Source organism: Bubalus kerabau, chromosome 5 (assembly GCF_029407905.1).
Source record: "Bubalus kerabau isolate K-KA32 ecotype Philippines breed swamp buffalo chromosome 5, PCC_UOA_SB_1v2, whole genome shotgun sequence".
Classification (NCBI taxonomy): Eukaryota; Metazoa; Chordata; class Mammalia; order Artiodactyla; family Bovidae; genus Bubalus; species Bubalus kerabau.
In genome coordinates, this window is record NC_073628.1 from 134,220,400 (window position 1) to 134,237,620 (window position 17,221).

At 48.9% G+C, this 17,221-nt stretch overlaps 1 protein-coding gene across 1 annotated transcript in view; it reads right to left on the reverse strand.

Annotated features, from left to right (window-relative positions):
* Positions 1-708: 708 nt before the first annotated feature.
* The window catches only part of KIF14 (kinesin family member 14), a 49,405-nt gene continuing 32,892 nt past the window's right edge, over positions 709-17,221 (reverse strand). Inside the window, exons 19-32 of the mRNA XM_055583818.1 lie at positions 16,886-17,012; positions 15,111-15,204; positions 14,463-14,595; positions 13,204-13,304; positions 11,286-11,380; positions 8,325-8,549; positions 7,976-8,154; positions 5,805-5,963; positions 5,022-5,144; positions 4,032-4,106; positions 3,162-3,300; positions 2,428-2,815; positions 2,260-2,361; positions 709-814 (exon numbers count right to left, since the gene is read on the reverse strand). Coding sequence (XP_055439793.1) covers positions 709-814; positions 2,260-2,361; positions 2,428-2,815; positions 3,162-3,300; positions 4,032-4,106; positions 5,022-5,144; positions 5,805-5,963; positions 7,976-8,154; positions 8,325-8,549; positions 11,286-11,380; positions 13,204-13,304; positions 14,463-14,595; positions 15,111-15,204; positions 16,886-17,012 — 2,046 coding nt within the window. The remainder of the gene's footprint in view (positions 815-2,259; positions 2,362-2,427; positions 2,816-3,161; positions 3,301-4,031; positions 4,107-5,021; positions 5,145-5,804; positions 5,964-7,975; positions 8,155-8,324; positions 8,550-11,285; positions 11,381-13,203; positions 13,305-14,462; positions 14,596-15,110; positions 15,205-16,885; positions 17,013-17,221) is intronic.

The window sequence follows — 17,221 nt, forward strand, 5'->3', positions numbered from 1 at the left end:
CACCGCTGCAGTGACCCACCGTCCCCTCCCAAAGGCCCAAGGCCGCTGTCTCCCGACGTCTCGAGGCCCGGCCCGCCCGTCACCAGCGCTCAGGGAACAAGATGGAGAGACTTCCACATCTGAGGGCCGGGCAGGACCGGACGAGCTGCAGAGGAGGAGGGAGGTTCCCGTGTCACCAACCCGAGGCCAGGCGCACGGCCCCGCGCGCCCTGCGCAGACTGAGCTCCGTGAGGCTGGCGGCGGGGGTGAGCCACATGTGACTGGGCGTCATTCTGGAGGCAGCTCTTGAGTGGAGGAGCCAGGAGATAAGCTCAGAGATTAGGAGAGTCTCTTGGAGGCTGATGTGGGGCAGAGCAGGCAGGAGCCCGGGAGTGATGGGGACCCAGGAGTGAAGGGGATTGATGGGGGCCCAGGAGTGACACAGACCCGGGAGTGATGAGGGCCCGGGATCGACAGGCACCCAGGAGTGACGCAGACCCGGGAGTGACACGGACCTGGGAGTGACGGGGAACCGGGAGTGACAGGGAGTGATGGGGGCCTGAGAGTGACAGGGACCCAGGAGTGACGGGGACCTGGGAGTGATGGGGAGTGACGGGGGACCCCGGAGTGACAAGGGCCCTGGAATGACAGGGGCCTGGGAGTGACGGGGACCCCGAGGGAGCACAGCGGAGGGGCAGGTGGGGTCTCTGTGGAGAACGGGCGGTGGGACTAGTGTCTGGCCCGTGGGGCCAGGATAAGCAGGGCGGCAGAGCGGGGCTGGCTCTGACACTGGACAGTGACTGTCCACACGAGGCAGGGCCTTCCCGAGGGCAACCTGGTGGGCACAGGACGGGGTCTCATGACTGGTGATGGGAAAGTTGGACACTGACATTATGGACAGGAGCGAGACCACAGACCCAGAAGTGACTTTTCACAGGCATCCATTTATTATAACACATCTCATCAGCGTACATGATTCCAACAGAAAATATACTTACCAAAGTTGGTTTAAATATTGTGTAACAATCCCGAGTATAAATATATGTACATACAAAATTTTACAAAGACACTAAAAGGTTTCTGACCAATGAAGTCCTGAGTTTAGAAAGCAGAAAGTAAGGATTAAATACTGAACATCAAGATTAAAAACTACCACATTAATACTGTAGGATGTTCCTCCAAGAGGAACAACCTTCAGGAGAGGTCCTTGTCTGTACACCTGCTCTTCCTAAAACCTGACAGCAAAGAGCCACTTGGCAGAGCACTATGACAAATGCATATGGACCCTCAGAGTGAAAACAAGCTCAAATGCCAAAAAGAAAAGAAAAAAGAAAACAAAAGCACATTTTTTACACTGCACCGTTTTAAAGCACCTGAAAACACATGGTTCATTAGCGTCATAAATAAGAACCAGTCACTGTGAGAATAAGTCTGCCCCTGCACCAACTCCCACAGCCGTACCGGGCACACAGCACGTCTGCACGTGTGGGGGACAAGGGGGAAATCTGGTTACTCAAAATAATTCTTGCCCAAGACCTGCTCGACCTCACTCCCGCCAGGTCACTGGGTATCTCTTCAACTTACACACATTTCTGCAGCCGAAAATGTCAAAAGATCTCCTTGAGGGACGAGCCCCAAACTGCAATATTACCTCTATTTCCTGATTGTAAATAAAGGTTTTTTTAAGTTCAGAGATATAATAAAGGTCTTAAATCTTCATCAAATCATGTACAAACTCCCTATGCCTTCATCAGACAAGAGTTATCAAGGGAAGACCTGGCCTCTGATTCCCCAACCCCATCCAATAGTTGAATTAATATTCAATGGGTTTGAAGTTACATTCACACAGCCCCTAACACGAAACCCCTGGCAGATAGAAGTGAGCCGGCATGCCAGCAAACCAGGTTATTAATATAAATTATACTATATTAGGAAGCTGCTCATAATTTGCAAAGAAACAGGAAACTGTGTCCTGAACACACCGTTCAAAATGGCAACCAGTTAATCTTCCAAGAAAAGGGCTGTCGATTCAAGAAGGCAGGTTAAGCTTGCCCTGGTTAGACTTGCTATGGCAGCTTCACCATAAAACTCATCGTAGTTATCTATTTGCAAGGGAGTGAAGATACAGGCATGAAGGTGTCTACTTACAGGAAATAACTTCTCAGTCACCACAGTCCCCATAAGAACCATTACACATAGACTAGTGAGCCAGCCCGAGACCGCACACTCCTGTTAAAGATGAACATCGACATTTCCAGGCAACGGACAAGGACCACTCACTTGGTTTTGAATTCCAATTCTATCCGATTGCCACGAAACTCTGACATGGTCAGTACCTGTCTTACATCGTCTGCAGGGAATTGCGGCTGCACACTCAGGCATCTGAAATCAGCGTCCACACCCAACAGGAGGCCGCCCACAGACTGGCCGGCTCTGGAGCAGGCTTACTGCTCTCTGGCAGGAGGAGATCCCTCCCCGGTGCCCTCCCGGGTGGGAAACACACCCTGCTCTGAGCCCCCCGGGGCCGGGCCCGGGAGCTCGTACACCCGCTTGGGCACTCCTCGGGTCCTCTGGGGGCCGGGCCTGTCTGACCCGGGCTGCTCTTGTCCTGCTGCTCTGGGACCCTGATCACAAGTTTCCCAGGGCCCCCACAAACCAGGTCCTTCTTCAAATTCAAAACCCAAGAGCAGTGAGGTGGCGCAGGACTCCAGCTCCCGGTGGCTGGCTTGGGCTCTGCTGTCCTCAGGGCACCCGCCCCGGTTGCCGTGGAGACCCCGGGCAGAGCTGCAGAGACGCTGCACACAGTCCTGGAGGAGGGCCATGTCCCCGCAGTGCCCTGTGCAAGGAGAGGGGAGAGGTGGTCACCTCGCCATCCCTCCCCAGGGGGTGTGACCCGAGACGTCTACGCCAAAGTGACCCCTTGGGACAACTCCAGACAACGTAAGGGCATTCAGTGCATCTGTCAGATAAGCAACTTGTTCTTCAGGATCTCATAGTGTAGGCAGAGGAACTCACAGATGGTAAGTGGGAATTCAATCATACCAGTTCCTACAGGTCATTAATGCCAACAAGGGGCACTGATGAGGCCTCAGTGAGAGAATCAAACCAGAAATGAGAAGATGCCTGAGATTCCTCCAACTGTCAAGTCCTGATTAACTGCAAATTCCATTTGCTCTACATACCTCTCAGTGCAGAAATAATAATTTGAATAGTTTGCTCTAAGTCACATTTTAACTTGAAGAATTCTTGGGCAAGATTGATCATCTTCTTCAAATCTTCATATTCAGGATTTTCTTCTTGTACTTGAGTTCTGAAGCTTTTCTGCATAAAAAAGTTCATAGTTTAAAAAATATATAATAGGTTACATGGAGGAAAGGCTCAGTCAAAATAATTTTAATTGCCAGAATTTTACCTTCAAAATGACAGTGAGTTTAAATTTCAAGGCCAAAATATGATATGAACAATTACAATATTCAAAAGAAACAAAAAGTTTTAAATAATTTAAAAATAAAGTCCAATTTCCTATTTTATGAAAATGAAATAAAACAACAGTACCTACCATTTACTACCCAATATCATAAAAGATAAATTTGTTTAATTTTTAAGAGCTCAACTTTATATCTCCTGCTTATTTTAACAGACATTTTCAAGCTATAGAAATTCTGATTCCATACTTAGTTCATATTTTTCTATTTACCTGTGACATGAGTAAAATGACTTGTCTCATTTGCCTGTATCTTAAAATCTTTGTGCATACTGATTAAACATAATTTTTTAGCCTACAGTGATTATTCAAGCAAAAGCTGACAGCAGCAGAAAGAAACAGGCACGACACATCAATACGCTCAGTTTCTACACACGATTCCATCCATCATTAAGCCTAACAAGTTAGACACCAAGAAGATGCCTGAGAGCTCCTGCACCTGATTCCAGTAAACGAGAGGAGTCACCGGCGAGTGACAGAAACCAAAGCACATCCGTGCCAGAGCCCAGTGAGATGAAAGATACACTCCACAAAACCAAACACAAAGACAATTAAGAGCTTCTCTTACTGTTTTCCATTCAGCGAAGAGGTTTCCGAGGGATTCGATCAGTCCCAGGGCATTAGCTTTCATCTGTTTGGTAACCTACAGAGAATGTTAAAATATTTTATTATACAAATAACTGTTTAGAAGTATAAAAATCCTGGCATTCTATGGGATCTGCCAGGGAGAAGAGTTTTCGTCCAGTAGTCACGAGGTTGGGGCTCAGTTACTGAGACTACAAGTAAGTAGCCAGAGTGTCCAAGTCACAGAAGTGGATTTTCTTTCTAAATAAGTTGCACTCTGGTCCCACATTAAATGTGGATAGCTGAGTCTTCCTGGTCCAGTGGTTAAGCGTCCACCTTGCCATGCAGGGGACACTGGTTCGATCCCTGGTCCGGGAGGATCCCACATGCTGCGGAGCAACTAGGCTTGTGTACCGCAACTGCTGAGCCCCGGCTCTAGCACCTGGGAGCCGCAGCTGCTGAAGCCACTCACCTAGACCCTGTGCTCTGCAACCAGAAGCCACGCGCGGCAACGAAGAGTAGCCCCCATTCTTTGCAACTAGAGAAAGCCCACGCGGCAACAAAGACCCAAAAATAAATAAAACTATATATAAAAAAAGAAATTATAAAAACAAAACTAAACAAACAGTAGTTCCCATTCTCAAGTGGAAAAGCAGAGCCCTAATTGAAGGAGGAAAAAGAGAGGCAGCAAGTGGCCACTAGGGGTCACTGACACACTCCATCCTCGCGGATTCATCTGCAGGCTGAATCTCTCTGGCAACCACCACGGCCCGGGCAGGACCCAAAGTGTTACCCTCGAGAGGGGCTGCCGTGACTCAGGTGTAAAATTGCGAAAATCACCAGGAGAGATGATGCCAACAGCCTTTTCAATAAAAAATAACCCAACTAAAATACATAAATTTATAAAGACCTCATTCACTGAGTTAAACTATTTTTAGAAACCAACTTTACCTACTCTCTGGTACTATACAGGACATTCCTCTTTTTGTCTTACCTCAGCTTGGGGACTCTGTCTTAAGAGTTCATGCTCAAGCTCTTTTGCTTTTTCTATCCCAGAATCGAGGAGACTCTTTATTCCCAAGTCCACACCATCACAAACGGCACTCACAAAATCATCCTAGAAAAAGTTTTTAAGCATTAACTGGCAAATTCAATTTCTATATATATTTTAAGTTACCAAATAATTAAGTTAAATATTCTGCTTATTTTAGGACTGTAGACAGGGAGGCCTGGAGATTCATGGGGTCGCAGAGTCAGACACGACTGAGCAACTGAACTGAACACATTCCTAGTTTATTAATTCAACTAAAGCTAGAATAAGAACTAACAGTATGTAAAGAAAAAAAAAAACACTTTTGTATTCTATATATACTGCAGAGGGTGTTTGTCATCTTAGATAGGATACCATGTAGCCAGAACAAACATTTTAATATAACACTGTGTTTTCAGTAGCATGAATAATTAAAGCAAACACACATTTTCTAGAATCACACGCCAATGTAGTTATGAATACACTCTCCGTGTTGGCTGGCTGAGCACCCACCCTTCAGAGCAGACGGGTACCATCAAGCCAAAGACCCAGAAGGTACGGGCAGCATCCCAAATCAACGGGTACATTTATCCACTCAGACTGTAACAGCTTTCATCTTCTGCTAAACTAGTAAGGTATGAGCAGCTCTGAAAAGTAAACATTTCTCCTGCTTCGTGGCCCCTTGACAGGAAATGCTGCTGCTCCCTGAGACGAAGGCTGTCCGCACGAGGGGGCACGGCCCATTACCTGCAGGCCAGTGGCCCCGTGAGCACCGCTCTCCAGGAAGTGCAGCCGGTCCCCGGTAAGAGCCACTGACCGCCCCACGCACGCGACGGCTCGGTGTACGGTTTGGATCACTTGCTTTTGAGCCTCTTTGACCATCGGTGAAATATCCGAAGAGCATCCCTGTAAGACAAAAATGGCCCAAGGTGTCAGGTACCTGAGATGACCAGGGGAGGGAAGGACAAGAAGAAGTGGTTCTGCGCCCACTCCTACAGCGGCCGTGCTTCACAAGAGTCTGATCAGAGCCAGATAGCGTGCAGCCCAGTAGCCTCTGACAGTGAGGGCATGAGGAGGACACAGGGCGCCCTCAAACAGCTTTTGCACCAACAGACGAGCAGGCCGCAGCGAGGTGTACGGATTCCAGATCAGTGAAGGAAAGTTACATGGCTCAAAATAGCCTGGAGTTAAAACTCCCCTCCAGGTCCTCCCCACCATTCTATGGAAAACAAAGAACTCTGTCACCCGAAGAAAAAAAAAAAGGACATTTACGCCCAGCTCCCAGCTGGTCCAGCCTCTGGCCGATCTCCAAAATTCCTTACCCCAGCCATTTAAGAGGTAACTATTCTGAACAACCTTGGAGAGGAACAAGCCTCCTTAAGACAGTAGCTTTCCACATATACGCCTATATATACCTACTCTCCTTGGGTTAATGCAGCAGCTCACTAATCTGACTGCTGCCCCTTCTCGCCTCATTAAAGGTGATCTGTTCCTGTACAGTGCTGGTCTCGTTCTTTTTCTGAATCTTGCCTTCTCTAACTCCATACCCTACAGTGAGTGCAGTAGAGTCCCTCCCAGGAGGCGCCTGACGTGACAAAGTGTCCACTAGATGAGAGGACTGGGAAGGCCTGGGAGGCACCAGAGGATCTGGCCAACATCTAGAAGCTTCGCTGTCTCTCGGGGTTTCCGCTTTGGCCCCTGGGATGTGCGGGCCTCTATCGGTGGAGGTCTGGGCATCGGCAGATTCAGGGCCTCTGCTCCCACTTGCCCTCCTCCATCCTCACTGGGAACGTGTCTGCTGGAATTGTGATGACGCTCTGGCCAAAGATGTGTGAATAGAAATGTCACGTGACCATTTCCAGAAACCTCCTTGAATGAAGACCCCCAAGGCCCCGACCTTCTTTGTCCCGTCTCCCATCCCATGCACTGACCTCCCCTGGGGCCCTGCCATGGGGTGGACACAGAGCCCAGGGCCCTGCCACAGGGTGGACATGCAGCTCAGGCCAGCCACAGGCTGCACTGAAGGAAGTCGGGCCCCAAGGCAGCCAAGCCCACCTCCAGATGTTATGAGAGAAAAGAAGCTTCTACCTTACATCTTCCTACAGCCAAACCTCATCTAAGGGAAGAGGCAACAAAGAAATACTCTTTGCCCTGGGTCAGGTCAGCAGGCTTGTGACTAACTCACCACCTTTGACCAGAGCGAGGCCCACCCCTCCCCCAGTCCCAGAGTGAGCCCCGCCCCCTCCCCCAGCCCCAGAGCGAGGCCCCGCCCCTCCCCAGGCCCAGAGTCAGGCCCCGCCCCTCCCCAGCCCCAGAGCCAGGCCCCGCCCCTCCCCAGCCCCAGAGCCAGGCCCCGCCCCTCCCCAGCCCCAGAGCCAGGCCCCGCCCCTCCCGAGCCAGGCCCCGCCCCTCCCCAGAGCCAGGCCCCGCCCCTCCCCAGCCCCAGAGCCAGGCCCCACCCCTCCCCAGCCCCAGAGCCAGGCCCCGCCCCTCCCCAGCCCCAGAGCCAGGCCCCGCCCCCTTTCCCGGCCCCGCCCCTTTCCCGCCCCGCTGCGGCCTGGGGGTCAGGAGCACTCTGCACTCAAGGCTATGGCCTACCAGTGGTGAACAGTGGACACATGCTGCCTGGCCTTCCCCTCCTTATAGAGGAGACAAACCAGCGCGCACGTCTGGGGCTGCAGCGAAAACTAGACGAGTTAATATTCATAAACCACACAGCACTGCCACAGCCTGGCCCACAGAAACCCCTGGAAGTCCTGGTTCGTTAAGTCAATTATTAAACACCCAGTCTCGTGATTTCACACAGAAAGCGCTTCTGAAAACCCTAGCGGTCTGGGCTGGGCGAGGCACAAACAGGAGGAAGTCAACCAACACTTGCTGAGCAGAGGAGTCCTAAGGGGGACCCACGGCCCTGTTACCTGCAGGAACAGCTGCAAGCGGCCCCCCAGCGTCCTCACTTCTCGCCGCAGCTCGGCCAGCAGGGCCGCCCGGCCAGCCTCCAGGACACCGCTCACCCGGGGTGCCGTCAGCACCGCGAGCTGCTGGAATGCGCTTGTCACCTGGACTGCGAGCGACTGGTTTGCTCGGTCAGCGAACACTTAGAAAGAAGAAGAAAAGTGATGAGCAGAAACGACCTCCCAGTAAAAGAGCTCACAGACGCTCGCCACGCAAACACGAGCGTCAGACAACGCACAGCAGAGGTGACCATGCCACCGAGGATGCGCAGGACACAGCAGTCCCCGCGGGCAGGTCGGTGCGGACGCTTACGGTTACACGGACTGTCCTCGTCCTGCTCTTCGTGGGCTCTGGACACGGCCAGTACCCCGTCGTGGATTCTGAGGAAATTACTCATCAGGCTGTCTGCCACGGTGCCTTCTTCATCATCACTCTGTCCAAGAAGCTCTAACGACGAGCTGATCAACTCTTTGCAAATGCCAGGAAGGAAGGGTTCCACTGAGTCCACGTAAACAGGGCTGGATTTCCCCACTAAGCCTGTGTCGACAGAAAACAGCCATCATAAGGCTCGTTTCCAGGGACAACGCTTGCAAACAACGCATCAGTGCAGCCGCCGCACAACGCCGGGCACACACGCCACGCAGGCCGCTCCCATGTCCAGACACCCTCCTTTCTCTACGCAAGGGGAAGACAGCCCCGCAGAGGGACTCCACCAGCTTCTCAACAGCATCCATCCGCCCACAGCCCAGCAGCTACGGAACCAGATAACAGGGAAACCACAGATTGCACGTAACCACTGACTGCATCTCCTTCTTAATTTACTTATTGGCAACACCTAAGGAAGTGGGAATTGGTGAAAACAATGGTAGCTGCATAAAGTAAAATAATATGAACACAATAAACGTAAGGAATAAACCACACGCTGGAAAAGCAGGCAGTTGTAGAGCAAACAACGGAAGGAGGGTCCTGGTAGCTCCTCCTGTAACACCTCCTGCTTCAGCTGTCCTACAACCGGAAGAGGAGAAAGCCCAACGACTATCCAGAGTGTGTCACATCGTAGGGAGACAGCCTCTCAGAACAACTTTCTAAGCACCATCCAAGCCAGAGGCAGACAGAAAGCGTGAAAGAGCCCATCGGCACCTCTGGAAATAACTGCACCCAGAACACCAGCCCCTGAGCAGGGCTCTCATTTAATGTACACGGTTAGTCTTCTGGTCCAATCCACAGGCGACTAGAAACAGCAAACTACAAAAGAAAGTATATACAAGCCCTGGGCGGGGACTACTGAGTGGAGAGCCAAAACAAGAGCTCGATTTGGGCGGAGAAACCAGAAGCACTGCCGTGCCTAAAGCTGTCACTGCGGGTGACGACAATCAACCTCGCGACGACGACAGGGACCTCCCGCCACCTGCTTCATGAGACGCCTGTCTGAATGCAGCAAGTCCAGCTGCAGCCTGTCACAAGGATCTGTGCAAGTCTAGTTTCAGAACACAGCCCCTCAGGTGAGACGTTCAGACACGTGCTGACTCTCTACAGTCAGGAGGTGCCGCCCCCACTAGCCCCGGCAGGCCTGGTCCTGCTCCCACCGCGCGACCACCCAGGCGGGGTCACACTAAACACACAGGTGGGCTTCTATCTCCCTCTCGGAAAACTGCAAACAGGCAAAGACCTCTTACGTCTGACTTCCCCTTACATCTTAATTTTTTTAAAGGGCACTTAAAAATGACCCTTGAGTGGCTGAAACTAACGCAACACTGTAAATCAACTATTCTTCAATTTAAAAAAAAAGACCCTAGAAGAGATATGTTCAGTTATCTGGAAAAGGTACGCTTATAAAACATCTTCCTCTTAAGTAGTACTGGATAAATAAGTTGCTACCACAGATACACAGCCTTTTATTTTGCTGGTAAACAAAAAGTCTATGGCCTATTTTGCTTTGACTTACATTAAACAAGCAGTAGGATAATAAATGTCTTCCTAAAAGATAAGTTTATGATTAAAAAAAAAAACCCTCTAGTCTCTTTTATAGTCAAGATGAGATAATTTCTTTCATGGCTAATCATATCCCACTGATATCGTTATAGATTATTACATTACGTAGCAGTTTTTAAATTCAGTTTACTAAGGTACAAGTAACACTCTGTAGTGTTCACATCTTGAGTGTACAGTTTTACACACGTGCACACCACATAACTGCCACTGAGGGGAACACACACCGCCAGCCCATCGCTCCCTCTGACAGGCTCCCTTGTGACCCACTCCTCTATCTTGTCACTGCAGCTCAATTTTCCCTATTTTTGAACTTTCCATAAACAGAATCATATGGGATGTACTCTTTATTATATAGTTTCTTATACTTCACATGGAGCTTCCCTTATGGCTCAGCTGGTGAATAATCTGCCTGCAACACGGGAGACCTGGGTTGGATCCCTGGGTTGGGAAGATTCCCCTGGAGAAGGGAAAGGCTACCCACTCCAGTATTCTGGCCTGGACACGACTGAGCGACTTTCGCTCCCACACTTCACGTGGTGCTTTCGGGGCTCGCCTGGGTGGAGTTACGTATCGGTGGTTCTCTTCTGTCTCTATGTAGTAGTTTGTTGCTACCAAGTAGTGACTTTAATTATTACAGGTACTTACACATATAAAGTGTATCCTCCTCTTCTTATGGAAACTAATATTATAGTCAATATTGGCATAAAATAATTATTCAGGGGAAAGAGTTCTATAACTTTTTCTTTTAAACCATTAAAACTGGAAGTAATTTTGTGACAGATGATATGTGTATGTGTTACATGAAATCCCGAAGGACACAAGGGAGTGTTGTGCCGAGGACGCCCCGGCCCTGTCCTGCGTCACCCCATGCGCCCCGGACGAGCAGTGCTTTCTGGCCAAGGGCAGCTCTCCCGGAGACCTTGTTCACGAGCAAGCACGTGTGTGCAGCTCTCCCCCTCCTCACACAAGTGACATCCTGTAACACACCATCTTCCACACTTGGCCTCTTTCCACTTGGAAGAAAACAGTATCCTCATACGTTTGTGAACACACACACACGTCTTCCCCAACTGATCCAGGCACTCAATTAACACTTAGAAATACACCACAGAGCGCAGAACTTCAGGAGCCGGAGGGCCTCCGGCACGCCCTCCTGTTTACAGAGGCGGCGGGAGCTCACAGGAGACGAGAGGATTCGCACAAGGACAGGAAGCGGGACGGTGGCAGAGACAAGCCCTGGAGCTGCTCTTGGTAAACGATAGAACCCGACAGAAGAAGGACCTGCGGAGCCTGAAGAACGCAGGTCCTGGCCCGCGTGGGCCTCGATGTCGTGCAGACAGCCGGAAACCCTCCTGTTGTTCATCAGACTCCTGCTCCTGCAACAACAGACCCAGGCAGGTTAGCAGCTACATTCATACGCCACATGCAATAACGCTAGAACGCTTGCTGTCAAATATCCTAAAGAAAACGGATATCCACGAGTGTGCTTCCCGTGGAGACATTTTCATCAAGGGCTAAGTGAATTTGGTCCACTGAATAAGAATTTGACTATCTCTAGGTAGCATTCTAACCCCCACTTCACTGAGCAGAATAAACATCTATAGAATGCAGCTGACCCTTGAACAAGACAGGGGTCACACCCCCTGGGCACGGTCGAAAGCCCGCGTGTACCTCACAGTCAGCCCTGGTGTGTGAGGTTCCTCCACATCTGTGGGCCCAACCAAGCCCAGGCCTGTAGGGTTTCCTGTTGGAAACCCATGTCGTTCAAGGTCAACCGTCCCGTTAGTCTCGGGCTCTGGACACTGTGGTTGAAGCACATTGGTGAGCTTCTGAGCTCACTGAGCTTAAGGGCCATAGGAAGAGCGAGAAGTTAGGCAAGTAACTACACTCAGCTGTGAAAGTACTGAGGGGTGGGGGGCGGCCTGCGGAGACTCTGGGAAAGGACGCGGCCCCAGAGCCCAAGGCCCCCGACACCCAGAGCGGGGGTCAGCCGCATGGGGAAGCAGGCGGGTTGCGGGGAGAGAGGGAGGCTCACGAGGAGGCTGGGCCCAGATGGATTCTGAGCTGCGGCTGAAGGCGACTAAGTTAAAAAGAATGTTACCCAGAAAGACACTGCTCTCTGCGACAGAGAGGCTGTGATACAGTCGCAGTCGGGGGCTAGGGCGTCGCTCAGACCTGGGCTTGAGGACCAGCCCTTCCCTTAGCAGCTGAGGAGCTCTGGATAAGGTTCTCATCTCTTTAAATCCTCGGCGACTTCATCTGTGAACTGGGGGTAAGGAGGGCCTTTGCTGCTCAGCAGACATTCGACACATGCTCCCCGGTGACCATGCTTCCAGGGGATGAACCGCTGTGACCTCCACATCCTGAAAGCTCCCCATCTCCTCCTTGAAGCCTTAGACCGCAGGAGCCCCCCATCCGGGAACCCCAGCCTCACCGCGTCCACACCAGCCTCACCTCAGGGCACCCTGCTCCCCTGCCTGTCCCCTGGCCGCATCCTCGTCACCCATGCCCAGGCCTGGGGTCCGGCCTCTAGGATGCGTGTGAAGCCTGCCCTCCCTCGGGTCCAGGCTGGGCCCTTGTCACCGGCCCTGCCCCTGCTCTCCTCCCGCCAGCCCTGGAGGACAGGGAGCACTGGGCCTTTCTCTGGCACCCCCAGACCCGGCAGCCGCAGTCCTGGTTCCAACCACACTGGGGGCTGGGCCCTGGGGCGAAGGCCCCTCCAGGGCACGTTCGCCTCTGTAGCCCAAGGGTCGGGGAAAGAGGGGCAGCCGTGCGTCTTGTCTGCCTCAGTTAATAAGCGGCATTTGTCACACGCGGAGGTCCTCGGTCACCACGACTGAGTGCAGAGGTGCTCATACTGACTGCATCTCACACTCCGCAAACTACGAAAAAATAGCACAGAGTACGCCAGGCTTCTGAGAAAGGGTGATTTAAAGTAATAAACACTGCTCGTTTTTATAGGAAATTGGATTTATGCTAGTCCAAGTTGCTCTTAAAACTTCTATGGTGAAATACTGAGGACTTTTCCTTCATATACCAACTGAACATAAGCAATCTAACGCCCTAACGGCTGTAATCTCATCACGGACACACGGGCTTCCCTCCACAGATACCGCCGTGACAGCAGACAGCTCCTGTGGACGGGGGTGACGCACGTCTACACCCAGAGCAAGAGAGCCAGCAGCGCCCGCACCCTCACCTCCTCCTGGAAAAGGAAGAAACAGGAACATCGGTGATGTCGGGTTCCCACTCATCTTCAGGGTCACAAAAGACATCTTCACCCGGGCTACTCCCATGGCTCTAAGGAAATAAATACAGAATTTCCAGTTCCAAAGGGGGAAAAGGTTTAAATACTTCACTGCATTTATCAAAGCAAAAATGCAGAGAAGTGAATGCTGTTTCAGTAAGATCTGCAAATTAATAGGTTCAAATGAGCCAAATTAAAAATGCCTGCACAACAAAATGAAACCCTGGAGATGTCAACATAGCCAGGGGGGAAATGTATATGATAAATATAAAATAAAGGTTATTTTTTTTAAAATCAAGGTTTATTATCAAAATATGTCAAGAAAGCTTACAGATGTTAGCTCACTACTCACACTTCACTTGACAAAAAATTCAGAGGACACGAACACAGCCTTTACCAATAAGCAAACAAATCCTCAGTCACTAGTTATGAAAATGTAAGTTAAACCAGGGACACTGGTAAATGGCAATATTTCTGGCGGGCAATTTGTTGGTGAGAAAAACAGAATAAAAAGTTTGTATTTTTTGGTATAGTGTCAGAAAATGGAAGACGAGGAAATAAGACATTAGAAACCAACGTGCAGAGCTGTGAGTTTTCAAGCAGCAAACCGCCGAAGCCCCCGCGGGCACAGCAGTCGGCTGGGAACACAGGCGTCACCCGCGCCAAGAGGGCCCAGCGGCTGACCTGCGCCACGTCCGTCACACCCTCCTCCCCTTCGACTCACGCGTAAAATTTAAAGATCACGCTACTATACCTGAACAGATTTAGTACTAAACTTCTCCATACAGCTATGAAAGTGAAAGTGTTAGTCACTACGTCCTGTCTGATTCTTTTTGAGACCCCATGGACTGCAGCCCACCAGGCTCCTCTGTCCATGGGACTTTTCAGCCAAGAATACTGGAGAGGGTTGCCGTTTCCTTCTCCAGGGGATCTTCCCAACCCAGGGGTCAAACCCAGGTCTCCTGAATTGTAGGCAGGTTCTTTATCGTCTGAGCCACCAGGGAAGCGCACCTCACACAGCTATAAATATATTAAAACCCCCAAAATCCCTTCTACAGGCAAAAGTAAACATACACAATTGTTAATACTGGTTGGTTTGGCTAATGTGGACAGCCTTCTATTAATATTTGTCAAATTTTCCTTAATGAGAACATGTCACTTTTGTATTTTTCATTTCGAAAGTTTATAGAGATTTTGATGATACTGCAAACCTCATAAAGTTCCTTCATTGCCGCAAGCTTAGACTCAAACTTTTCCAGACTCCAGACGGTTGAGACCCCGAGCTGCAGATTACGGACCCGAATACAAGTGTCAGAACTGCTTCCTTTATCTGACACCACATGTCTGAAAGAGAAACCAAAGGAAAAAATGCTTCTCCTAAAATACACATAACAAATACACGTAACCAAGAGATTCTGGAAACAGAACAACTCCCATAAAACTCAGTCCACCAATTAAGTCTCTCCAGAGTTAAGTACTTCTGTTCTAGTTATAATCAGGTCTAGGATATACTACATACTAAAATAACTTCTTACATAATAACTTTTTAAATTAAAAATTCAATATTGCACATTTCTTTTAAAATGTGGAATACTAATAAATTCTCAACTCAAAAGAAAATTAGTAAATTCCTAAACCAGCTAAAATTAATCTGTTTATAAAATTTTTTTTAAAGCCTTATTCACTCCAGAATGACCTCTGAAAGGGGAGTCTGGAAGTGCCCCCTGGGGATTCTGACACCTGCTCACTCCTAGGCGGGCACGTAGAGCACTAAAGAAACTCAACAACAACAACAAAATCACACAAAGGGCAACTAGTTCAAAACAAAGAATGAGTTTACTAATAAGATAACTGCTCACCTGCCAAAAACATAATTCCTGTTTAACCTGCTGCTGATGGCATTGGCTTCCTGAATCATGACGGACAGCTTCATGGAGCTCCAACTGGGCTGCACTGGCAGGAGGCAAGAGAGGAGGCTGAGAACAGGGCTGTGAGCACCGACACACCCCCAGGCACAGATCCTGAAAGCCCGGCTCCGCACGAACGGCGTTAACTGTGCATCACAGACGGGCAGGGCGCTAACTCAGGGACTTTTCTACAACCCTCACGACGAGATAAAACACTCTTCCCCCAAAATGAGGTCTTTCACCTGAGGAGGCAGGGAAGAAAAGTAGAGTTCACAGAGACAGGAAATGCCAAAGATGCTGCTTTTCCTCCTACCATTTCTACAGATCTTCTCTTTTTCCTAATGACTAAGTTAAAGCATTAGATGAAGGATACTACAGCTTTAACTTACATAGAACCACAATCCTTTTATATTTTGCCTGAAATTTTTAAAGTATATAGATAGATATAGACAGAGATAGAAATACATCAGGAAACAAAAACAATTTTAGTCCACAATTCCATGTTCCTACTTCAGATTTACGATTTTATCACAGACACGTTCTATGTTGTTCAGTCAAACTTATAACCAGTATTCCATTAGAAGCATTTTTTTGAAAGAATAAAGTTCATTATTCAGGTGAATTAAAAAAAAAAATCAAGTATTCGTGGCAAGGTACTATTTTACGACCTAAGAGCAACAAAAAGATGAATTAACAAAATGTTCTTATCTCTTGTAAGAAACATAAGGAGCATCCCTGCAGAGTAATTTGACATAAACGCTGTGGGGAGTGCCTGGCACAGGTACCAGGTCTGCTTGCTGAAAGACAGAGCCTGGCCGACGCCCTGCGGGAACCCACCGCGCGGCAGCCTGGGGGCCGCCACAGGCCCGGAAGCGAGGCCCTCCAGGAACACCCCCTGGCCACTCCCGGCCACAAGTCACAAGGGGCGGAGCGAGCGAGCAAGGCACGGACCACGTTTGTACGCGGATCCAAACAACGCAAACAAATGTATCTTAAAAATTATGAAATAATCCAGGAAAGTTGAATATGGACTAGATCTCTAGTGAGTATAAGAAACTAATACTAATATTTTAGTCGTGAGAACAATGTCAGAGTTAAGCTTCAGAGAGTGACAGAGAAAAGGTTCCTTATCTCACTTGGAGACACGTGGGGACGTATTTGCACATCAAGTGATAGGTTGTTTGGGCTTTTGCTTCAGAACACTCCAAGGAGGCAGCGGCCTGAGCAGGGGCTGGAACAGAACTGAACTTGTGTGGGGAGCTGCTGAAGATGGCGAAAAGTGTGTAAGGGTTTACTGAAGCAATCTCTGGGCTTTCACAGTTTAGTTGAGATTTTCTGTAATTAAAAAAAACCTATTTACATTGAAAACATGCTGTGTTCTACAGAGGAATGTAGAAGTGTACAAAAAAATACTTCCAAGTAAGAAAGAAAGTGATGTGTGCAATGATTACACACAACTTAGATAATTCTTATAAAATAAGAATTCAGAATTAGATTAAGACATTTTATAAAACATGATACACATGAAAATAATACTTGGAATTCTGTTTACTATTTGATCCTGTAACTAAATATTCTAAAAATAACAGCTCATACAAATTTATCTATATCCAGAGAAGTCCATTAACACGTAGAATAAAACATTTTGAATATACAAGGATAGCTAACATCTTAGTAGCTGTATGAAATAGTGCACGTTTAGAGTGCCTGCTAAGGTCTCCACTCACCTGTGAAGGCTTTGCCTCTGTGGCTCTGACTCTGCTGTAGACTCTGCACTTCCTGAGCAATCCTCTGCTTCTCTGTTTCTAGAGCTTCCAAAATTTTTGCGTGGCGAATCCTGTGGTCTTCTAAAGCCTAGGTGACATTCATTCACGTGGAGCCACACACGAGAGCATGCAAAGAGAGGAGTTATGAACCAGATTGATAATGCCAGCACATGACATAATTCTCGTTCCACAGGACACATTTTATTAAGCAGGAAAGGCTTTAAAAAACAACTTATACAGTATCTTTAGAAAACAATTTTTTCTCTTCCACAAAATCAGGAGGAATTTCTGATGACA